This window comes from Peromyscus leucopus, chromosome 23 (assembly GCF_004664715.2).
Source record: "Peromyscus leucopus breed LL Stock chromosome 23, UCI_PerLeu_2.1, whole genome shotgun sequence".
Lineage (NCBI taxonomy): Eukaryota > Metazoa > Chordata > Mammalia > Rodentia > Cricetidae > Peromyscus > Peromyscus leucopus.
This window is the reverse complement of record NC_051082.1, coordinates 730,743-754,150: the sequence shown is the minus strand read 5'-3', so window position 1 is coordinate 754,150 and position 23,408 is coordinate 730,743. Positions and strand designations below refer to the sequence as shown.

Genomic DNA, 23,408 nt, shown 5'->3' with positions numbered 1-23,408 from the left:
TCCTGTGGTTGGTGGTAGTGAGGATCCTCTGTTGAGAATGATACAATGAAGCCCACAGCTTCTCACAGCTACAGGAGGGGAGGTACTCAGGGGTGATGTGCTGAGGTCCCAGCTTTGGAAGGAGGACGGGGACATGTGTCTCCGTAGTAAGAGAGCATCGTGATGTACCTCTAGAAATAGCTCCGACTCTTCCTCCAAGAGGTCCGGAGCCTGGACTGTGGTCAGTGGGAGGTGTCCTGCTGTTTGCTGGCCCTTGTAGCAGCTTCCTTCCTGAATCTGGTGTCCTGAGCAGGGAGAGGTAGCGACAGCTCCTCTCCTGGAAAGAAGCCTGTTAGGAAAAGGACTGCCAGGCCCATGGCCCCTCTGAAGTCTGGACTGCTCAGCTAAAATAGGTGTGGACAGGGCTGTGACAGATGGGGTCTGCTGTATAGAAACCACTCTTCCCTGCACAGGGAGCCAACGGTGGCCCATAGTTCTACCCCTGTGAAACCAGCAGCGGGGTCAGAGGGCCTCTGTGGGCAGTGAGCGGCGAGTTCTGATGTGTCACGAGGGCTAAGGGACAGCCAGTTTTCAGTCTACTTCCTCCTAGCAAGGAACAAGCTGCTCTCACTGCTCTTAGTTAGGAAGCGTGGCTGCTAAGGCCAGTTTGGCAGCCCTGGAATGGCCAGGGGTTTAGGGTAGTAGCCATAACCAGAGCCTCACCACAAGCACACTTACCTCCAGCTGCCCAGCCTGTGGTGACTGGTCAATGTCCATGCGTGCCAGTGACTTCAAATAGAGTAAGATGAGCCACTGGGTCCTGAGGTCACTGTCTGTGAAGACATTGGCCATGTTCATACAACTCTCCTGCCTTCTATCTTAGAAACTCTGGCTTTCAGCTGCAAATGCAGCTGCCCAGTGATAGGCCACATTTTCCAGCTCTGACCACCAGGGGTGATTAACAGAGGCACACAACTCCAAAGGCCAGTGCCTCCATGCCTATCTTCCTCCCTCGCCAACTGGGCAACAACATTGGGAGGCCAGCCCTCCTGGACTACAAGAGTGGACACATCCTGGCAAAGACATCTGGAAGCGTCCCCTAAAATTCAAGACATTAAGAGTGTTTGACTTTGCTAGCCGTGAAGCATGGCCTCCACTCTGTGCTGCAGCTCAAACACTGTAGCCACAGATGACCTCAGACAACAGGTATGGCTGTGTGCCAATAAAACTTTATTTATAAAACAAGTGAGGGGCCGGAGGGATCATTTGATGATGCCCACTGCAGGAATGGCAGAACAACAAGAGACTCACTTCCCAGGCTGAGTCTCATGCCCCACGACTGCCAAGCTGGTCCTCAGGAAGAGGTGTTGTTCACTTAGGTCTGTCTATCCATGTGATCTCTTCCCATTGCTTTGTTACCAGAGCACAAGGGGCCACCTCTGAGTTTGCCTTCCATTATGGTGAGGTTGAACGGGTGAGCAAGGGGCAGCTGGGCTGGGAGGCCTGAACCTGCTAGGACGACAGGGTGCTTGGAGTGAGGATGCACCTGTCCTCAGCACTGAATAGCTGAGTTTCTTTCCGTGTGGGTTATGTACAGGGACTTAGCACATGCGTGGAGGCTGTCCTCGAAGTCAGTTGGGGAACACTGTAGAAAAGGCACGTGATTTGGCATGGGTGTGCGCTGTCCTCAGATGTCCTCCCTCAGGCAGAGCTGCCTGTTCCAGGAAAGTCTGGTTCCTAACACAGACTGAAGCTGCTGCTCCCAGGCCTCCTCTGCTGTCCCAGGTGACAGGGCCCAGCCCTGAGGTGTGCAGGGCCCACGTTGCTCTGGGTCTGTGGGGTTGGGCGAGAAGTTCCCATCCTGGCTCCAGTCCAGGATCTTCTGAGTGCTGGAATACTCAAGAGTCCAAGGGCCCGAGTGTGCGGAGGTGGGGTGGGGCAGAGGTCAGTGCTTGGTGTGTTTGATCCAGTTTCGGATCATCCACTTCTGTCCCGAGCAGCGCTGCACCACCAACCGCAGCCCAAAGTTGGCATCTTTAGACATCTCTACCTCCAGACACCGGCCCGTGTCTCGGCTCACGATGGGGCCACTCTGTAGGACAGGAGAAACGGAGTCAGCGTGGGAGTCGAGGATGCACTCCCGGTAAGGGCTGATCCAAGCCCCACTCTGGTTCCTGCACTATCACCATGAAGACCTAGGTACCTGCCTCCTTGGATTATGTGCATTTCCCCCTCCTGCTTCCGCCAGGCTAGCAGCTCTGCTCAATTCCCTGGGTTTCAGAGGTTCCAAGAACATATCTAGGGCCTCCAAGACTGTCCTTATCCTAGGCGCCCTTTGGTCCCCATAATTATTTGGTATCTCTGTGGTTCCCAAAATTCATGGGCCCTGGCTTAAGCCTGGCGACTTTGGAGCCATCTCTAGCATGTTCTTCCATGCTGGCCCTCCCTGTCCACCGGGCCAGCCTCCCGGGAACCTTAGACCCTCAGTGGCTTAGCAAACAACAATGGCGGCTCGTTCCTACAGCCAGAGCAGCTCGAGCCCACCTCTTCCCACAAATTGCCCAGAGTGACGGAACAACTCCCAAGGATCCCCTGTGTGGGAACCCTGGAGGCTAGGGGCCAGGAGAAGATCAGAGGATGGGTGATCCATAGAGGCTGGTTCTGAGTGGATCGGGGTGTACAGGAAGGGATGGTAAGGGGGCTGGACCTGGATCAGGGCCCAGAGACCCAGAGGAACAGGGCTTGAGGGGGCAGCAGGGCAATGGTCAGCTTCAGAGCCCCGAGGAGCTCTAGTGGTCAGGGCTAGTCTCATGCCCTCCTCTGCCTGAGTCCAGTGCTAAAACAGGCAAGGCTGGACCTCTCTCTTCCCGCGTGACTCAAGTCCAGCTTTACAACTTTCTGAGGCACAGGACATGAGGTGATCAATCTTGACTATCACCCTGATGTGACTGAGAAATGCCTGGGGTGGTAAAGCATACCTCTGGGTGTGTCTGTGAGGGTGTTTGCAGAGAGGTAACTAGACAAGGGCAGCCAGCACACACCCCATGGGCTGGGGGTCCAGATGGAATAACAGATGGAAAGGAGGAAGCCAGCCGGTATAGGCTCCCTCCCTTCCCCCGCTTCACGAGCTGCCCTGTTCTGCCGCTATGGTGAGCCCTGCGAAACCATGAACAAAAGTAAGTCTTTCCCTTCAGCTGTCTCTCTCGGTATTTGCTACAGCCATGAAGTCTGACTTCCCAGGGCTGGTCGCCCCGTCCACTGACCTGGGTGAAGTCCCACAGCCTCTGTGTGGGCCTGGCTACATCCTCACACTTCTTCAGGGCCGGCATGCGCCCCCGGCCGTCGTCTACCAGACACTTGGAGTCCGGCAGAAAGGCGGTAGAGCCCAGGGGGCCCAGCTGCAGGAGCCCGTCGGCACTGTAGCGCACCAGCTGGGGAGACAGCGGGAGTGTGAACGGGACCGAGGCTCCAGGTACCCTATCCTGTCTGCGCCCAGCTCTCACCAACACCCAAGCCCACGCCTCTCCTCTCTAGCAGGAGAACGGGGTGCTGCTGTGACCTTGTCAGGTGCTCAGGCCACACTAGCACACGTTCGCTCATCTGGGACCAGGTGCCAGCCAGGGGCTGAGCCACAAGTGTTGACGAGGCTGGAGGGGCAGCATTTAGAGGCCACTGGGCTGAAAACCCATTGGGAGAGGACAGTCCGGAAAGCTTAACTCTCCCGGAAGCCACCGCAGTGGGTGGCATGGGGGACAGCAATCTCCCACTCACTGGGCCATTGTGTCAAAGCAGGCACCTTGCAGCCCGAAATTAAGAAGCATCCGGCAGACACTGGCTCTCTCTGTCCACGTTGGAGGCAGCAAAACCATGGGCTCACAGAACTCCAGGTCTACCCAGATGGGTGTTCATGAATGAGGCTCAGGCTCAGAGAAGATAGGTCTCCCGAGCTCGGCACTTGCTGGGGAGATGTCATTATCGACAGCATAGAATGGCATTCACTTGTGGCTGGGAGCAGCCACCTAGAGAGATGAACAACCATCAGCCCTGAACTGCACGAGGCAGTCTGGCAATCCTTTCTCTGGGTGATCCAGGCTCGCAAGCACAAGGCAGGGCTCACCTAACAAGAACGGAGTGGAAAATATAGCTTTTTCCCTCCATCATATCCAGACCATTGACACTTCACCGTGACTTCCATTAATCCACAAGACCACCCAAGAAAACACATGCTGCCTCTGTCCCATTTAACTGATGAGTAAACCAAGGCATAGGGACAGTTCATGTCTTGCCAAGGCCCATTTGACCCAAAGGGCCTGTTCTTGACTTAATGGTACCAGCTGCCTTCAGAGTCCTAAACTGCTCCAGTCTCTTCTGAACTTGTCCCCAATGTCTCCATGACCCGTCCCATGCCCACCCCCTCCCTTTACTATGAGGTCTGGGTGCTGCCTACCTGTGAGGACATGCCATGGCAGGGGTAGAGGATGGCCCGGTCATCGTCTTCTGCCCCCTGGTCCAAGCAATAGCCACTGGCTTTGCTGTTTCTCACCTAGATCCAGAAGCAACAGAGAAACTGCAGGTCACCGAGGAGGGTCCCGGGGCCTGAGGGAAAGCATCCAGGAACTCTCCCACCCTGTCTCCCACTAAGGAGCAGAGGCAGCCATGTTGTCTGTGGGCTGCTTGCAATGAGACAGGTATGACCTTTACATCCAACATTCCTCCCTTGGGATAAACCCCTGGGGGTTGGCATCTGCCTGGGGCAGGGCAGGAGGTGTGGTGTGTGAGGGTGCCTGGGGAGGGGGTGGAAAAGATGAACAGGTAAGGCAACCAGGGCTCTCTAGGCAGCCTGGGAAGAGACGACCGTGCTTGTCACATAGACGTGTTCTGTGAGTGTGTGGAGAGTTAGCTGGCCCCCAGCAGGTGAGGCTGGATTTGGTCACTAGAATGGTTTGTGTTACTAGCTTGGGGACATCCTTGGGCTAGCATCTCCTCCTGTGCAGATGCAGAGACTATTCTGCCTCTAATACACTTTGGCCAAGGACTGCAGTCAAAGTGGCTGTGTGAGCTCAGGAGACAGTGGCAGGTTCCCCCAAAGCACACACTTGGAACGCTCACTCCATCCCCAGCTGGTGGAGGGGTGACAGGACCCAACCAACGGCCAGCTGATCTCTATGTAACAAGCACAGGGCACCCACTCAGCAGCCCCCAGGAACAGTGGTGACCTCTGACCCAGGAGAGTTATGCTCTGTTTCACCCCACAGGGGTTCAGGCCGTGGAGTTTGCAATATGTCAATCACAGAGCACAGCCCCGAAAAGGACCCATGGGCCTGACCCTAAGATGGGAGAAATCCGAGGGTCACAGCATCTGGAGTTGGGTATGGATCCCACAGCGGGCAGAAGTAGGAAGAACACCACAAAAGACAAAACAGTTGCTTCCCTCTCTACCTGCACTTCCGGGAAAGCTCCGTGCCCAGTGTCTGCACCTGACTAAGGGGTGACGAAGCTCCAGGGTTGATGGGTCTGCAAGAACTGCCCACCAGGCCCCTCGACCCTACCCTGGGCACTGTCCCAGGGCAGTATGTCTACCACCTCCCTGCAGGGAAGCTGGGACAGGAGGGAGATGCTGTCTGTGGGGATGCCCTCCCCTCTTCCTGCCTGTTCTGTGCTGGGACACCTGATTCCAGACCTGGGCCAAGGTAGGGACACAGTGCCTTCTCCTGGCTTTAGAGAGGGCTCTGTGTGCAGCTGTGCACTCTGGAATTCAGGGTAACACATGGGTCTCGGTATGGCTGGGGTGCCAGTACTCAAGTACACCTGCTTCTGCACATGCTTATAATGCATGCACTGTGGTGTGCACAAATGTGTGCACGTCCATGCTTGATGGAAGCTTGTGCACATGGGTGAAAGTGAGTGTTTAACACAGTGACAGTGTGCACTTGTGTGTGTGTGCATGCCTGTACCCACAGGTGCAGACATGCTTCAGTATGTGTTTATATGACCTCATGCACAGGTATGCATGTGATGAACTTACGTACATGCATGTAAGTGAACAAACACAGGCGGCAAATATGTATATACATAAGCTCATGTATTCACACATGTATGAATTACATTCCTGTTTAATAATGCATTCATAAGTCTTATATGAATGCATGTGAATATATACACAGATGTGTGCAGATGTGTGAATACATGTGATGGGCATGCGAGTTTATGCATTTGTCAGCATGTGTGTGATTGCATGTCTACATACACATGTGTAAACACGTGTGAATGTCTGTTTATACGTGTGTGTGTGTGTGTGTGTGTGTATACACAGGCCTATCTATTCGGGCATATTTCTTTTTAAAATATTATGTATTTTTGCCAGACACAGTGCTGCACACCTTTAATCCCAGCAGGAGGATCTCTGTGAGTTTGATACCAGTATGGTCTGCATTGAAATGTCTACAGAGAAGCCAGAGACTCCATCTCAAAAAAAAAAAAAAAAACCCCAATTAGCATCTATTTAGTGTGTGGCTGCACACTTGTCATGGTGTGCATGTGGAAGTCAGAGGACAACTTGAGGGAGTTGGTTTTCTGCTCCTACCACGTAGGTTCCAGGGATCAAATTCAAGCCATTGGCCTTGGCAGCAAGCATCGTCACCTGCTGAGCCATCTCACCGACCCACTCACTTAGGTATATTTCCACACGCGAATGTGTAGGTATGTTTCCATGAGAACGCGCTAGTGTTGCTGCTCATGAACACGAGCATACCCATGTCATTTGAGAATATACACACTTATGCAGGTGGACTTCTGGTGTTAGGACACGGGATGCTGGGTTACGGGATCCCAGGGTACAGGTGCTGGGGTGCTGGGCAGAAAGCCCACCACCCCAGGAGGGCCCTGGTGCGGAGGCGGTACCTCTCCGTACGTGAGGGTGTTGTTGTAGACCCTCATCTCAGGGTACACGTTCTCCAGGTACCATTTAAAGCTGCGGCATTTTAACTTCTGGCGCAGGGCCAGCCTCTCAGACACATCGCCAAAGTCCACTCCTGGGTTCTGTGGGGCACAAGCACGCAGGAGAGTGTAAGTGTTGCAGATCCAAGCTACCCTAGGGTTAGGTCTTACCCCATGCCAGGGACTCCAGGGGCCTGGGTTCCCCACCCTTAAGAGTGGCCCTGTTTGCAGCTTGGGTCACCATGTCCTCATCTTGGCCTCCTGAGGGATCTGGCTGTGGGGACAGACTTGGCCTGTCCACACCTGTCCTGTCCTCAGAACCTGAGTTCTGTTCTTCCTGCCTGATCTGTGGGTTTGCCTCCGCTTCAGCGACACTCACAATAGGGCCCTGGACTCAGTTTGACTCCTGGGGGGTTGTCGCCTGACTGAGCCCCAGACACAGAAGCTCAGTGAGCTACAGGGCAGCCACACTTGGTAGGATGTTATGTGTTAGCGTTCAGAAGGCTCAGGAGGGAATCGTGGGTTCTGTGAATTCATGCGTCTCCACCCTGGCTGTGCCGACACAGCAACTCTGCTGAGTTGAGGTCTTTCCAGTGAATTGTGGAGCCTGAGTCGCTGTGGGGCCTAGAACCCTGTGTGGGCCCTGAGCCATCAGATCATGAGGTGGCTTGGGAACTTCTGCCCCATCCAGGGCCCTCTGAGGCACCATCTCCCCACAGGTCTAAGGGTAGAGCAGGCTCAGGCCTGGGCTGGTTTGAGTCCTGTCACTTTTCATATGTGGCCATGGAACAGTCTCTTACCCTCACTATGCCTCAGTTTCCCGACTTGAAATCAATACTAGATATATGTATTGCCTTATTTTGAGGATTAAGTTAGTTGGAGTACTCCCGAGTGACTCTGAGATCACAGGCCATACAAAGGCAAATCACATGAGGGACATGCTTCCCTCCAGCTTGACTGAGCGGCTCTGGGGCTGGTGAGCCTCACATGTGGCCCGTGGCTGGCTGTGATGTCCTATGTTCCTTTCCAATGTTAACAGAGATACAGTTGCGTATTCTCCAAATCGCCGTGTGGTACAGACAACAGATCCTTAGGCTTTTGTCTCTAATGGGGTCCTGATCCAGGAGGCTGGAGGGAAGCCTGGAAGGGGGCCTTGCAGGTCCTGGGTTAAGGTGGTCAGTCCTGTGCATCTCAGCAGGGGGGTAAGGGATGGGGGTGGTCCAGACGGTCCACATGATTATCCAAATGCCAGGTGTGCTGCCTTAGTGGCAGTGAGCCAGTTTAGGAGGATGAAGAGAAGACATTTAGAAAGGTTAAGTAGACCAGGCGTGGCGAGGCACATCTGTGACCCCAGCACAAAGGAGGAAGAGGCAGACTCTTGTGAGTCGAGGCCAACTGGGGCTGCAGAATGAGAACCATTTAAAATGAATGTATAAATATACAAGAATGTGTGTATACATACATGTGCCCTGAATCAGGATAGAAGACCTGGTTCTGACTATGGGACAATGGAAAAAAAGGGAGTCTGTTTCCAAGAGGCTGGACCAGCTGGAGAAAGAACACTGGGGTGAGGCTTAGTGGACCTTTACTTACAACCTTTGGTGGCCACTTGTAGCCTGGAACAGTTACCTATGGTGAGGGGAAGGGTGTGGCCACTCTGGCTGGACCAGTGAGAAGAGGCCCTTTCCTACAGGACCCACCATGCAGGGGAGGCTGCCTGGACGTGGCCCTGTGTTCCAGAGTCCCTTACTTCAATTCCCTCCCCAGGGTCTTCGAGCTTCCCTGGATCTGTCCATCCCATCCTGGTACCCGCCTTACCGTCATAGGAATATTCCAGGCCATGTACACGTGGGACTTGAAATCGTCCATCCACACCTCGGCCGCCCTCAGCGCATTACGCTTGGCATAGTAGTCAATGTCGTTGTTGTATGGCTTCTTGGTGCGCTCAATGTGGGCCACTCGGGAGCAGGGGAGTACCTCCATGCTGCCGCCACACTGCCACACCTGGGGTGAGAGGATTGGATCTGGTTAGAGGCTGGAGGGCCACTTGACATGCCAGGTAGTCCAGCATACACGTGGAGGACACCCGGTCCACTCAAGTCTGGACTTCCTAGGGGTCTGGACACATTGGGTTTGTTAGAGGAAGGTTCTCAGAAGGAGTCACGGACTATGGGCTGTATCCACCAGGTCTTGGGCAAGAGGCTGCCTCCCCTTCGGGATTTCCTGTCATGCCTGATTTCTCTTCCACGTTGTATGACTGTGGATTTGGATCCTATCTACCCCACACAGCACTCTGGGTAGGGACTCAACCACCTCCCTAGCCCAGTTTGCCAGAATCAACCCAACAGCAACTGGAACCCCCACCCCCGACCCGGGCTCACTTTGAGATTCTTTCTTCCCAGTGTGTGGTGCTGTCTTGATAGCCTGGGCTGCAGGAAGTCAGTCACTAGGGCTGAAGCCTGCTTCCTGCTGCACTCTGCTTCCCCTGTCAGCCATGATGTGAGCACCCACCTCACGTTCCCGCCACCACAGACACACCTGCTTCTGTGGCCACACCTTCCCAGCCATGGGGGACTGAGACTCTAAAACCTCACACCTGGATAAATGTTTCCTCACGTAAGCAGTTGCTGGCGGGTGCTTTAGTCACAGTAACGTGACGAGAACACACGCAGCCTCTGGTACCGTAAGCAAACACACAATCCCAGCAGAAAGCAGAGTAGCTTGCTTCCTCAGCAAACAAACATCGAGGCCCCCTCACCGTCTGCGGCTCTGCGGTAGGAATGAATTTCACACTCTGGCTCCCAAGCACAGGCTTGCTCCAGTCATCTCAATTATGTTTGGCTCTCCCCAGCTCTCCGGCAAATCTCCACGATCATCTCAAGCTGAGCTAGCAAGTGGCTCATTTTTTATGTGGTCCTCTCTCTGCCCAGGAATGGGATGTTCGACCAAGTGTTGTTTGGAGTGTAGTGGGTAAGAGCTACAACAGCCGGCATGGAGAGTAGGCCAGAGAAGATGAGGGCTGGGGGAGGAGCTCGCTCTCGGCCTGTCCCTGGGGCTGACTGCGTCATATCAACATTTTGAACCTTAGATCCCCAGCTCCTGGTGCCAACACAGACCTTGTGGCTTCTCAGCATCCACAACTGTGAGCTGGTTTCTGGGTCCACCTAGTTCTTGCTGGTTTCTCTGGAGGACTCTGGCCAATCCCCTTTTGTCCTGTGCCAGTCCCCCACTTCCATCAAAATAGTGTTCTGTGACACCCACAAACACACGGCATCGCATGAACTCAACCACAACAGATGCGATGGAATTGTTTTGCTTGTTTTTCGAGACAGAGTTTCTCTGTGTAACAGCCCTGGCTGTCCTGGAACTCTCTTTGTGGACCAGAATCTCAAATGCACCGAGATCCTCCTGCCTCTGCCTCCCCAGTGCTGGGATTGAAAGTGCGCGTCACCACGCCAACACGATGGGATTATTTTTAGCACTAAGTGTCACCGGCACAGTGACAATGCCCGAGAAGTGACTCCAAGGGGAAGAACAGTCACCACCCGCGGCCTCAGAGGTTGCAGTGCAGCCGTTTGCCTCCACGGCTGTGGGCCTGAGGGGAGGCTGGGCAGCAAGGTGGGAGCCGTGCTGATGGCCTCACGGACAGGGAGACACGGGAAGGAGCCCAGGGCAGCTGTGCCTCCTGCCAAGGGTCTGTCTCCTGTGACCTGCTTCCTCCAGCAGGGTCCCGCCTCCCCGACGGCTGGGGACCAAGCCCTCAGTACACAAACCTGTGGAGGACATTTTATTTTCAAACCGTGACACAGGAGTGAAGACGAGAGAACAGCCAAGGAAACTCTAGACGGATAACGAGGACACATTCAGTTGCTAGACGCAAAGTATTTTATAAAACAGTGGGGGAACGGCTGAAAGCAGGAAGCTCAAAATAGACACAACACATGTATGGGCACACGTGTACACACACACACATACCACATACACATGTACATACATATGTATGGGCACACGTGTACACACACACACATACCACATACACATGTACATACATATGTATGGGCACACGTGTACACACACACATACCACATACACATGTACATACATATGTATGGGCACACGTGTACACACACACACACCACATACACATATACATACACATGTATGGGCACACGTGTACACACACACACACCACATACACATATACATACACATGTATGGGCATACGTGTACACATACACACCACATACACATATACATACATATATATGGGCACACGTGTACACACACACACATATCACATACACATATACATACATATGTATGGGCACACGTGTACACACACATACCACATACACATATACATACATATATATGGGCACACGTGTACACACACACACACACACACATACACATATGCATACATATATATGGGCACACGTGTACACACACACACACATACACATATACATATATATATATGGGCACACGTGTACACACACACCACATACACATATACATACATATGTATGGGCACACACGTATACATACACACACATACCACATACACATATACATATACATACATATATATATACAAAATATATACACACACATGTATACACACAACACATACATACACATATACACACATATACACATACCATACAATATACATATGTATGGGCACACACGTATACACACACACCACATACCACATACACATATACATACATATATATGGGCACACACGTATACACACACACACACCACATACACATATACATACATATGTATGTACATAACAATCACACACCAACACACATGACACACACTGACCCCTATGCATACACACCAACGCATGCATGCATGCACACAGAGAGAGAGAGTACATGACAGAGGCCGCTGTCCTTGTGAAGAAGGATGGAGGGACCTCTGTTTTATAACTGTGTAACAGGACCTCACTTCTTTACAAGCACGCACTGCACACTGACCACGCTCTTAGGGTGTTTAAAGGGCTGCTGGCTTCCAGTTGTCCCTCCAGAAAACACCGGGAAAAGCCCTGTGCCCAGAGGAAGGCCAGGTGCAGCAGGAAGGGGCTTCCCAACCACACGGGAGCTGATGTCCCTGAGGGCAGAACAGCTCTTCAGCCAGCCGGGGAGAGAAGAACATATGGTGAACACACACGCACACAGGGCGTTCACACTCACTCCAAACCGCAAAGCTACATCCTCAGTGTCTATTATATTTGCAGAAATTAAAAACAGTTGATCGGCCCCCCCCACATGCCACAAGGTCTGGACAATGACCTCCCTCGGCATTACTGACAAAAAAAAAAATATACACAGACCACACAGCCATACACACAACACATTCCACACTTGTACACCACAAGACCACACACACACACCACACATTCACACATATCATACATATGTGCACATACCACACACATACATATGCATACACATAACACACATACTACACAATAAACATATGCACAAAAACCACACTATATACCACACACGTGTACATGCATATACATACATATACCACATGTATGTGCAGACATATCACACCTGTATACATACAACACACATACATACACACATACTACAGTCATTCCACACATGTACACACCACACTCACATAGACATATAGATCATATAGTCACATATATACCACATGCATGCACACACATACATGTGCACACATATATACATACACAGACATATATCACATGTGTTCACATGCACACACATATACATATACTACACACCACATTCATGTATATGTATTCACAGATACACACATACATATACTCACACTGAAATATACCACACACATAAACACACATATATCCCTTTGGGGGCAGAAAGGGGCCTGGCATTTGTATCCAAAGCGGTACAAACACAAGCCTCATCTGGCTGGGAGACTCCATTCCCAGAGACGTATCGTAAGGGGTTAACTGAGCCATGTGGGTAGTCAGACCAAGCCATCTCTTCACGGCTGGTGACACAGAAGCCACACGTGCTGGCCAGGTAGGTGCCAGAGCCCATGAGTCTGAGGATGTGAAAGAAGACGAGGAACTTATGGATACACGTCTGCGGCGAACGTGCAGTCCCTGCAGGTCACCTCAGGACAGCTGCAGGACCACGCCTAAGGTACAGACATGAATCACACGTGGCAATGCTCATCACACACGACCTACCTCATGCACATGCACACACACATCCACCAGCAGGCTCCGAGCGGGGGCACACCTGACACAAACTGTGGGCAATTTCAATTCTGTTTGAGCCAGCATGCCCCCCCCCGCCCCCGCCGTTCACATCACGATTTCATAAAGGGAATAAAACAGTGGATAAGAAAGTGGGCAAGCACCTGCCACAGCCACCGTCAGCTCCCACCGCATTTAATACTCACACGGCCCCAGAAGTTGGTTCTCACGTGCTCCTCTACAATGCATGGGGAAACTGAGGCTGAGACAGTGGTGCAACATACGAGCAAGCAGAGGCAAGCCTGAATGCAAGTCTCAGGGATCTCTGAAGACACGGTGCCCGTGATGCTGCTTCCACGCCTGAGGCAGCAGACACCCGCCATCCTCTTCCCCCAGGCAATGCCTGCTTCCCATGGCTGGGGCTTGTTGACATGTTGACAGCTGGCAGGTAAGGAGGCTCCGCACCTTGGGGCCACTCCTGTCCAACACCCAGAAAACAAGGGACCCCTCCGCCCTGCCTCACACAGGCATTCTCCGTGTGGCAGCCATAGCGTGGTCCAGGCTAGCCTGCTGCCTGAGTGGTAGATTTGCTTGGGCTGTGTGGCCAGTGCCCCTGGAAAGCCCTTGGCAGCCTGCAGCAGTTAACGAGTTGGAAGCAGGCTCCTTCTAGGCCACCCTCTTGCAGGCGGCAGCTGAGACACCCCAATGTGAGTAGCGCCGGTGTGGTAATGACCTCAGATCTGACACACAACTCCAAGGTGCTCTCCCAGCCCTCCTCACCTTGGGCTCAGAGCAGACATGCTCTTGGGCCTCAAATCTCATCCTCAGACACGCGCCTTGTTAGTGCTCATCAAATGAACTCCTCAGTTTCAACTTCCTGCCTCCTCTCCTCCCTCTTTGACTAGAATTCTGTTCTCACAAGGCCTGGAGACACAGCTCAGTGTAGAGCGTTTGCATCTCCCAAGTCTGAAGGTCCTTGGTGCCACCATGGAGCACAGAGGGGCTGAGGGATTTCCAAGAGGAAGGCTGGGAAGATGGGGGACTCTGGGGATGACACAGAGAGACGGGAAGGAACAGTGGGAGCCAGCCAAGCTGGGAGGCCTGTGGGGTAAGTGTCCCTGGTAGAGAGACTGCAGCGTAGAGGCTTTGGGGTGTGTACCTGTTCAGGATGCTGGTTTGCCGCCACAGGCCCACGCTCTGCCAGCCATTCCCTGTTCCCACCGTCGCTGACCTGTGATTAATACGATGGCCCACACAGCCTTTCTAATCAACTCAACCCAATTAGAGAAACTCTGTGGTCCCGAGGTCGATTTTCATCCCTGTGATCGTGGGGATGCCATCTGCACGTCCCCTAATGAGGAAAGTCCTGGAGCCAATTAGGGGGAAATGATTCTGTCTCGTCCATTAGGTTTAATAAAGGTCAGGACGAAATCTAACAAAGTCTGGTCTGGAAAGCCAGCTGCAGAGGAGAAACTCAAGCGCTTGCTGCTGCATAGCAAACCGCCTGCAGCTTGCGGAATGGGACATGCTTTCCGTCCTACACTGAGGATCACGGCTGGCCCAGGGCCCATCCCATGGGGACTGGCCTGAGCCTTGGAACTGATTCTTACAAGGAAGGACGAAGAACAGGGTCTCTTATTCTGTAGAGCCACTTCCAGGAAGTGTGTTCTAGGGGCTGGAGAGATGGCTCAGTGGTTATAGAAGGACTGTGATAGGCGCAGACGTCATTATCCATTTGCACTGGAGATGGCTGGTGCAGGAGGAGTTTTGCCACGAGTGGAGTAAGCACAAGTCCCTCAGTCTGTACAAAGGACCACGGTTAACTGTCACAAACGCCCTGGCCACACCCACTTCCTGGCTATAAAAGCGAGCTGTTCAACTCGCTTTGTAAGTCCCTGGGAGAATCCCTCCTCTGCTGTCCCCCAGATGTGATAGGAACAGGCCGAACTGGCAACGTGAAGACAAGACTGCGGTCGTGGGACAGGAGAGGCAGCTCAGGCTGCAGTCGTGACAAGAGGCAGCAAGACTTCCCTGGAGGGACAGGGCCCAAGTGACAGGAACGACAGAGGGGAGCAGAGGTAGTGGGCAAGTGAGAGCAGGTGGAGTCGAGACTGGAAAAAGGAAGAAGAAAAGAGAGCCATAGAGGAGAAGCATGGGCCCCGGTTGCCGGAAGAATTGCAGAGAGCTGCAAGCTTTAAGAGCTAAATATCCTGACACCCAAAACCCAAGAGCTGTGACTCTTGTCCCTCTAGGCCAAAGGGCCCCGGCCCCAAGGCTTTCTTAGGAGCTGTATCACTAGAAGGTGACACTTTCAGCTGCTCTGCAGCTGTCTGCCGCCATTAGATACCTCGGCCAGAAGCCGAGGATCACAGAAGCTGCTAAGTGATCGGGCTGCTGGTAGTTAAGGCCCAGGGCAGCAGGCCTCCATCTGGAGAGTCCAGAGCAATTCGGTCCTGCAGTTTAAGGTTAGACAAGCCTTTCAGTTAGGAGGTGTCATGTATCTCCCCGGGCATGGCTCTCACCCTCCGTGGTCAACCACACCAGAGCCCAGGAACACATTAGCCGTGACAGGACAGTAGGTCCTCGGAGACACCATGGCCACATCCAAGTTCTCACAGTGGGTGGGGGCATGGATCCTGGACAGGCAGAGGCGTCAGTCATCCAGTGGGGTAGGCTCTGGGACGTGTGTGTGTGTGTGTGTGTGTGTGTGTGTGTGTGTGTGTGTGTGTGATGTGTGATGGTTAATCTAGGTTGTCAACTCGATAAGACTTAGAATCACCACACACACACACACACACACACACACACACACACACACAACCAAAAACCAGCCAGGCAGTGGTGGTGCACGCTTTTAATCCCAGCACTTGGGAGGCAGAGCCAGAAACTTCCTCACAGACGGGCCCAGAGGTTTTTCATTTGTTTGTTTGGTTTTGGTTTTTTGAGACAGGGTTTCTCTGTGTAGCTTTGAGCCTTTCCTGGAACTCACTTGGTAGCCCAGGCTGGCCTCAAACTGGACTGGGTTAACTGAGGAGGGGCAACCCACCGGCAGCACCATCCCATCCGTTGAGGTCCCAGGATGAATAGAAGGGAAAGCAGCTGAGCACCAAGTGTCCATCTCTCTCTCCACTTCCCGACCATGGATGGACACATGGGGTCAGCCGCCTCACGCTCCTGGTGCTGTGATTTCCCTGCCATGATAGGCTGCTCTTTCAAGCCACAGGGCAAAATAAACCTTTCTTCCCTTCTTCCCGTAAGTTGTTTTTATTTGGTATTCGGTCACAGCAACGAGAAAAGATGAGTCCCGGGACACAGCATGTGAGTCCTCCAAGACCCCAGGGCCTGGGCATGGCAGCTGCCCTCACTGCAGATGGCAAAAAAAGCCATCTCTCCTCAGTCATCATGGAGATGGGTTCCAGACCTGGTCACCCCCTGCTTGCTCCTGACTGCCTTTGTCTTTATTTCCCTGTCCCCAGTAACAGGTTTCTCTCCTGAGAAAGCCCCTCGACACCCACCCGCTTAAATAATGAAATGTAGAAGACCATGACCCTCACCCCACAGGCGGCTCCCAAGGGCCACTCTGCCCTCTTAACCACCCCTGCGCCACCTGCCCCCTTCCAGTCTAAGCCACAGGAACCTTGTAAAGTGCCAGCCAGCAATGATGGCTTGCTACCACGGCCGCACGCACGCACGCACGCACGCACGCACCGTCTTCTGCTCTCTAGCTTGGATTGGTCCTGATTCCTTGTTTGTTTCCAGATCACCCAGGCACTGTGAGTGGGGATGGTGACGGAGTGCCGCTGCCCAAATTTCAGGGTGCCCCCTTTGTCCCCCCCATATAACAGGATCATAGCCAGAAGGTCAGAAAGATCGACACTGATCTAGGCAAAACAGTTTCTATGATCGCTACTGATGCCCGTTCCCTGGAAATTTCTAGAACCACCCCACAGGGAGGGCTCTTGGAGGAGCCGTCTTACGTCCATTACTTATTAGAGACAATGCTAGGGAACATTCACATTTGGGAAGACCAGAGATTCCTGTGGATTCTCTAAGAAAAAGTTCCTCAGCAAGGGGCTGCCCCCACAGTTAAAGGGACCTGGAGCCACACAGGTGCCAGAGGGATCAAATTGGGTCCTTGGTGGGGATGGAGGTAGGGTGGAGGGGTGGGAGTGGGGTGGGAGTAGGGAGGCAGGTCACTATGTTTCCTCTCCATAGGCCAGAGCTGGAGAGACCTGTCTGGTAGGTTCCTGGTTTGGGGGTTCCCTGGATGAGTAGCGTTCATCCCTGCAGGGGCCTTTGGAGTTCAGACTCCAATCTTTAACAATGGAAACAGAGGATCCTGGGCTCAGCCTTAGGGTGGGGCAGGGAAGCAGAGCTTCTTGGCAGTGGCCTGGCTCAGAGGAATGCTGCCCTTCTTCCTGCCCAGCTCCACAGGGTTTTGTAAGTATGCTGTGTTAGCCCATCCCTTCCCTCCTCTGCCCTTACCCTTTCTTCCTTCTTCTGTGATTTATTTTATTTGGCTGAAACTGTTTCAATGAAAGCTCCCATAAATACAGCCATAAATAAAAATAGAACATACACGTTAGGCTCACTTGTGTGCCGTACACATGAGGGGCATGTGGGTACGCACCAGTGACTGCCCCCTCTTGAATTCTGTGTGCAGGTCTCTGCAAAGAATGAGATCTATCCCTGAGTGGAGTCATGCCCTTGTCTTGGCCCTTAACGGTTAATCCTGTGGGTCAGGTCAGGATCCCCCCTAGGAAAGTGGATTCAACTTAAGATCGTGTACTTTTCCTGATGTAGAAGAAAACTCAACAGAATTGCTGTTATAAAGTATTTGTGAATAGATTTGCTTAGGAGACATAAAATTACACAAAGTAGAATTTAGTTAAGGGGGTGCTGCCCCCCAAATGCCCCAAAGATAAGTAGTATGCTAACCAAGCTTGTTAGAGATAACCAAACTTACAATGGTAGGATGTAAACGTTCACTAAGACTCATGGCCAAAGAACGTGCCTCTGACGTGCTCAAGGGGGCAGTGCTGGGCCACAGACAGTGTAAGTTCCTGGCCTGCCAGAAAGTCCCCAGTTCTCCTCTTGAGAGAAGCATGAATCTGCCAGACAGGCAAGGTGAACCTAGGCAACAATTATTTGAAAAGAACAACACTGGCGCACGTAAGAAATTGCTCTGGTAATATCATTGCTGTCAGACTCTCCCATCTGCCCGAGTGGCCAGACTTGCAGTCTCTTCCCTGTCTCTGTTTAAATTGTCCCAAGTGTGACCCGGGGCCAGGACCTAAAAGAGATTTAAGGATGACAGCGTCTGTAAAATGCACGAGCCTAAGTTTTACTAAGTAAAGTCTTCTATTAGCAGCCAGCTCGGGTTTGGCCGATAGCCCTGTGGGCCTGTCGCTTTGGCAAAGACTTTTCTTCATCTCTAAGTGTGCAGAGAGATTTCTCAATGAAAAGGACATTCCTTCCCAGAATTTCAGCCCCTTAGTTCAGTCCCTATGAGCCTGGGGTTCTCCTGGGTCCGTCCACCTTTGTGCATTCCGACTCATCGACCCCCTTTCTTCTTTTTTATCTGGAATGCTGGTCAGAGTCTAACTATGCATTTCAACTCCCTAATGCAGGCTCTGGGCTTCCCTGAACACTTTTTTATTAAAGTTTCCATTCCCACAGCCTGGCTGACCTTGACTTCCACGCCTGCTTATCTTCTCCATTCTCCAACAGCTGTGAAGTTCACAGCTTACCTGTCACTGTTTTTTTTTTTTTCCTGCTAAATTCTAAATCGACCTCAAGTTTTTATCTGAGTCTTCTTTGTCCTCCAGGAGGCCAAGAGCCTAGCATAGGCCTGCCACACACAGCCTCTGCCTGCCCTGAGCCTTACCAGCATAAGCAGAACCCTGACCGCCAGTCTCCAAATCCAACCTGATTTTTTTTTCTTTTTCAGGATAAAACAAAGCATTGGACAACCGTTTTCTCTACAAAACACTCAGAACCGAAGCTTGGGATAAGGCTGAGTTCCAGGCCCTTCTGGCTTGGCCTTAGGCTGCAGTGAGGTCTTTCTCAGAGTGACAGGACTGCATAGATGCTGAGCTTGGAAGGGACTTCAGGATCTGCAGGATGCACCTGCAGTCAGCCCCAACACCTCTGAGACACCTCTGTCCTATTTTTTTTGAGCTGAGGATCGAACCCAGGGCCTTGCGCTTGCTAGGCAAGCGCTCTACCACTGAGCTAAATCCCCAGCCCATTTTTGTTTGTTTGTTTGTTTTGTTTTTTTGAGACAGGGTTTCTCTGTGTAGCTTTGGTGCCTGTCCTGGAACTCATTCTGTGGCCCAGGCTGGCCTTGAACTCACAGAGATCCCCCTGCCTCTGCCTCCCGAGTGCTGGGATTAAAGGTGTGCCCCACCACCGCCCGGCCCTCTGTCCTTCTAGATGCACAAGAGCAATATGGCAGGGAAGCCACTTTTCACTGCTCCCTCCTCTGCCCACCTCCATCTCCTTCTCAACTCTTCTCTCAGCTACATCTTGTCCTCTCTGTCTATCCTCGTCCATCCCGCAAGTCAGAGGGATCCTGGGAGAAGATAATCAGGATTCTTGGAGTGCACCATGTCCTACTTCACAGACTGGGTGTGTACCATCCCATCTTGGAGGTAAGGCCACACAAACCTTGGGAGCACCCATGCTGCCTCAGAGCCTTGCGCTGGCCAGTCCTTGCCTGCCACATCCTGCCTGACTGTCCAGGATCCTGTGGCTCGCTAGAGTGTTTCCCTAAACGTCTTCATTGTGGGTAGTGCCCCCACCACCTCCCTGCTTCATTTCCTACTCTGTCTTCCCCTCTGAGGGATACTCTTTCTTTTCTCTAGTCATTTCCTTCTCTAGAAGGCAGGATGTGGGAAGGCCGGCCATCCTCTCCTGCTCCCTCTGTGGCCATAAAACCCAGCTACAAGGCATTCAGCGTGTCTGTTGCTAATGGCTCCAAGTGCCCTGGGGATACAGAGGCAAAGGCCCAGGGTAAGGGCTGTGCCCACATCTGACTCACAGGGATTGCACAAGGGCCCATGGCTGCTTAATCTCCACCCCACAACCTCTCTGCTTGAGGTCAAGGTCCACGCTCTGCAGCAAGGCCCCTGTGCCCAGTTCTGCCGGTCACCTCCACTGCAGGCCGTTCCCATGCTCCCCTCACAGAGGAACCGGCACCTTCTGTGGATGCTCTGCCTTCCCCTCTAACCAAGGCGGTAGGTGTGGTGTTGAGCTGTATCTAACACTTTCCCCACTGTGTCCACCTGGGCCCCCTGCTCTAAGGATGAGACTTTCCCAGGCGACCCCACCAGCCAGTGTGCATCACACAGGAAATGACACTTTGGAGCATTAACAGGCACATGAGCTCCATCTGCTCTGGTCGGCTCACAGGCAGCTCTTTTAGAAGCGCTGGCAAGGACTCCCACTGGGCCTTCAGCTTAGCTGGGCTAACAAAATCTTCCAAGCAGCTTAGGGCCTCAGACCCACCTCCACTCCCCAGAGCATGCCAGCCCTGCGCCTACTCACCCGCATTCCCAATTCAATGTTCTCGGCGCCGTACACCTCCATGCCTGGGTCCAGCAGGCCAATGTCCCCAAAGTACTCCCGGTCCACCACAAATGAGCAGCCAATCATGGCAGGTGTCCTGGGGAAGGAGAGATACTGAGTGAGGGGTATCACCATGGTGTGGCCCAGAGCCCCCATCTGCCTGTGAGACCACAGCCGAATCTGCCCCTTCATATCCCCATGCTGCTGGTTCCCACAGACATCAGTGTGTCCTGGGTACAGTGAGAAGCCATTTCTCCAGCTCCTGTCCTTGTATGCTTTAGGCCCTGGCAGAACAGTACAAACCAGAGTCCAAGAACTTGGCTTTGGTTGTATGACTCCAACAGATGACAGCATCTTGGACACTGTTTTCCACATGTCCCTCCCTAGTCTTCCTCCTCCAGTGTCTTGTCTTGGTGTATAAAGATCAGGGATACGTGGGGCAGTTGTGTAAGTTGTACACTATGAAAAGCTCCATGAACCTTTACTGGCATCAGTCTGAATGACACGCTCTGACATTACAGAGTACACAGCCAAGCAGCTGTAGTAACAAACTGCCAACTGTCATGTAATATTTCAACTTAAACCCACACACTTAAAAATGGTAGCAAAAAGCCTTTTGGCATTTTGTTGAAATCATGAATGGATATGGTAATTATCTAGTTACCAAAAATCCATCCATGTCAGCCAGGCAGTGGCAGCACATGCCCTTAATCCCAGCAGCACTTGGGAGGCAGAAGCAGGTGGATCTCTGAGTTCAAGGCCAGCCTGGTCTACAGAGGGAGTTCCAGGACAGCCAGGGCTACACAGTGAAAACCTGTCTCTAAAAACAAAAAGCAAAACCAAAACGAATCAATCCATCAATGCACATACACCTGGGAAGTGGTATCATGGAAAGGCAAAGATCGATAAAAGGATCAGGGAGGGGTGGAGAGTGAGTGGCCACCATCCACCATCTTGAGGACACTGTACAAGTGTGGATGGATTGACACAGGGTGCAGTGGGCTAAGCCTGCCGGGCAGACTGAAAAAAGACTGGAAAAAATGAAGAAAAGGCAGCGCCTATGTACAGACCAAAAGACACTCGTGGACTGTGAGCCACATGCCTGAGAACAAAGGAATCCCTCAGCATCCAGAGCTTAGTCTCTCCCAGGCCATGGCACACTGAGGGACTTATTACAGCTCCCGATGCTGAAGCCAGTGGAGGCTGTCCAGGGCTCCTGGTCCCCAGCCTTCTGCAGGCCCAAATCTTTCCAATAAAAAGAATGAAGAGATATTGGTTTGCATCAAATTTAACTGAAGCATTCTGTTCTCACTGCCTGAAAAGGCAGTAGTAAACATCATTTGAGAACACAGTGGTATTAAAAAGCAGTTGTCTTTTTATTTGTGCAAAGATACATTTTTTTTTCACAAAGCTAACAGTAACAAAATTTTAATAGCACTTCTGATTTTTAATAGCAAGAACTCAACTGGTTAAGATATGATCCCAGTGTACAACAGGTACGTCTCTCCTTAGCAATAACAATCCCAGGGTGATTTCCAATGGAGAGAGGTGCCAAATTCCCCACCACTAAGGCTATTATACCCAGTAATGACTTTTTATTATTGCTTGGCTCCAAAGCAAACGTAAACTCACAAGGCGACAGTACATGTAGGCATCAGGCGCACTGACTTTATTTGCATGAGAAATTCTTGCTGTGGTAACGGAGGAGAAGAACCGAGGGATACCTCAAATGAGGTCTTCTCAGGTTAGGATATGTGTCCTGGTCATTATAAGGATGACCCCCCCACTTCTGCAGCATTCAGAGGACAGTAAGACACAGCAACAGGTCCCCAAGGGTCCTGGCCTGGGGATCTGTTTGTCTCAACCAGATCGCTGGCCTCTAACTCCGTCTTCTGGGACTTTAGGATCCACGAGGCCCTGGGTGTTTCTGTTGTACCATAAAAAGTGGGTCTCTGTGGTTGGCTGGATAAATAAAGAGTGGTTTGTATTATTATCTGGCCATTACAGGAGTGTATCAGGCCACCAAGAGTCAGGTCATGTCAAGGAATGGCCAGAAAGAAACTGTGGTCACATTTGGGCTCTGGTTCACAGGCTCCCTTACCTTTCCACACTTCTGTCTTTCATGTCTCTCTTTCACTTCTGGGAGTTCTGTTATTTGTGTAAAACTTGACTCCAATATTCTATTCCAGTCACATATTTGGAAATGGCAGAGGAGATTCCGAAGACCCACTGGAGCCAGGGGGGATGACGGGTCAGAAGCAGTATTCCATGGCACCCGACCTGTAGATGTGTGGCTCTGAGTGGAGGTCATGAGCAGTCAATTCAGAACCAGTGTTCAAAACTGGGAAAGTTCTGTTATTTCTCGTTCCCAATCTGCTAAGTCATCTTTAGCTCTTCACGGAAGGCTATAGGGGACAGATATGATGATGTTTGACTATGTAGGGAGGAGAGTGCCTTCTAATTAGGAGCTGGTCAGTTGTTTTTTAAGCTTGAAGATAATTTTATTAAGGGTAGACAAGACCCTTAATCCCAGCACTGGGGAAGCAGAAACAGGTGGGTCTGTGTGAATACGAGGCCAGGCTGGTCTATACGTCAAGTTCCAGGCCATTCAAAGCTGCAGAGTGAGACCCTGTCTCAAAGTAAGGGGGTTGGGGGGAGGAACCATGCCATTTTGCCATTTGAGTTAGGCCAGCATGGCAGAGAAGCA

At 52.0% G+C, this 23,408-nt stretch overlaps 1 protein-coding gene across 4 annotated transcripts in view; it reads right to left on the bottom strand.

Annotated features, from left to right (window-relative positions):
- Positions 1–1,192: 1,192 nt before the first annotated feature.
- The window catches only part of Galnt9 (polypeptide N-acetylgalactosaminyltransferase 9), a 72,433-nt gene continuing 50,217 nt past the window's right edge, over positions 1,193–23,408 (bottom strand). For all 4 annotated transcript variants that reach the window (XM_028856979.2, XM_028856978.2, XM_028856982.2 and 1 more), the window contains 6 exons: positions 20,681–20,798; positions 8,734–8,919; positions 6,880–7,017; positions 4,427–4,522; positions 3,243–3,410; positions 1,193–2,071 (listed from right to left, as the gene is read on the bottom strand). In XM_028856979.2, coding sequence (XP_028712812.1) covers positions 1,925–2,071; positions 3,243–3,410; positions 4,427–4,522; positions 6,880–7,017; positions 8,734–8,919; positions 20,681–20,798 — 853 coding nt within the window. In that variant the 3' untranslated portion in view covers positions 1,193–1,924. The remainder of the gene's footprint in view (positions 2,072–3,242; positions 3,411–4,426; positions 4,523–6,879; positions 7,018–8,733; positions 8,920–20,680; positions 20,799–23,408) is intronic.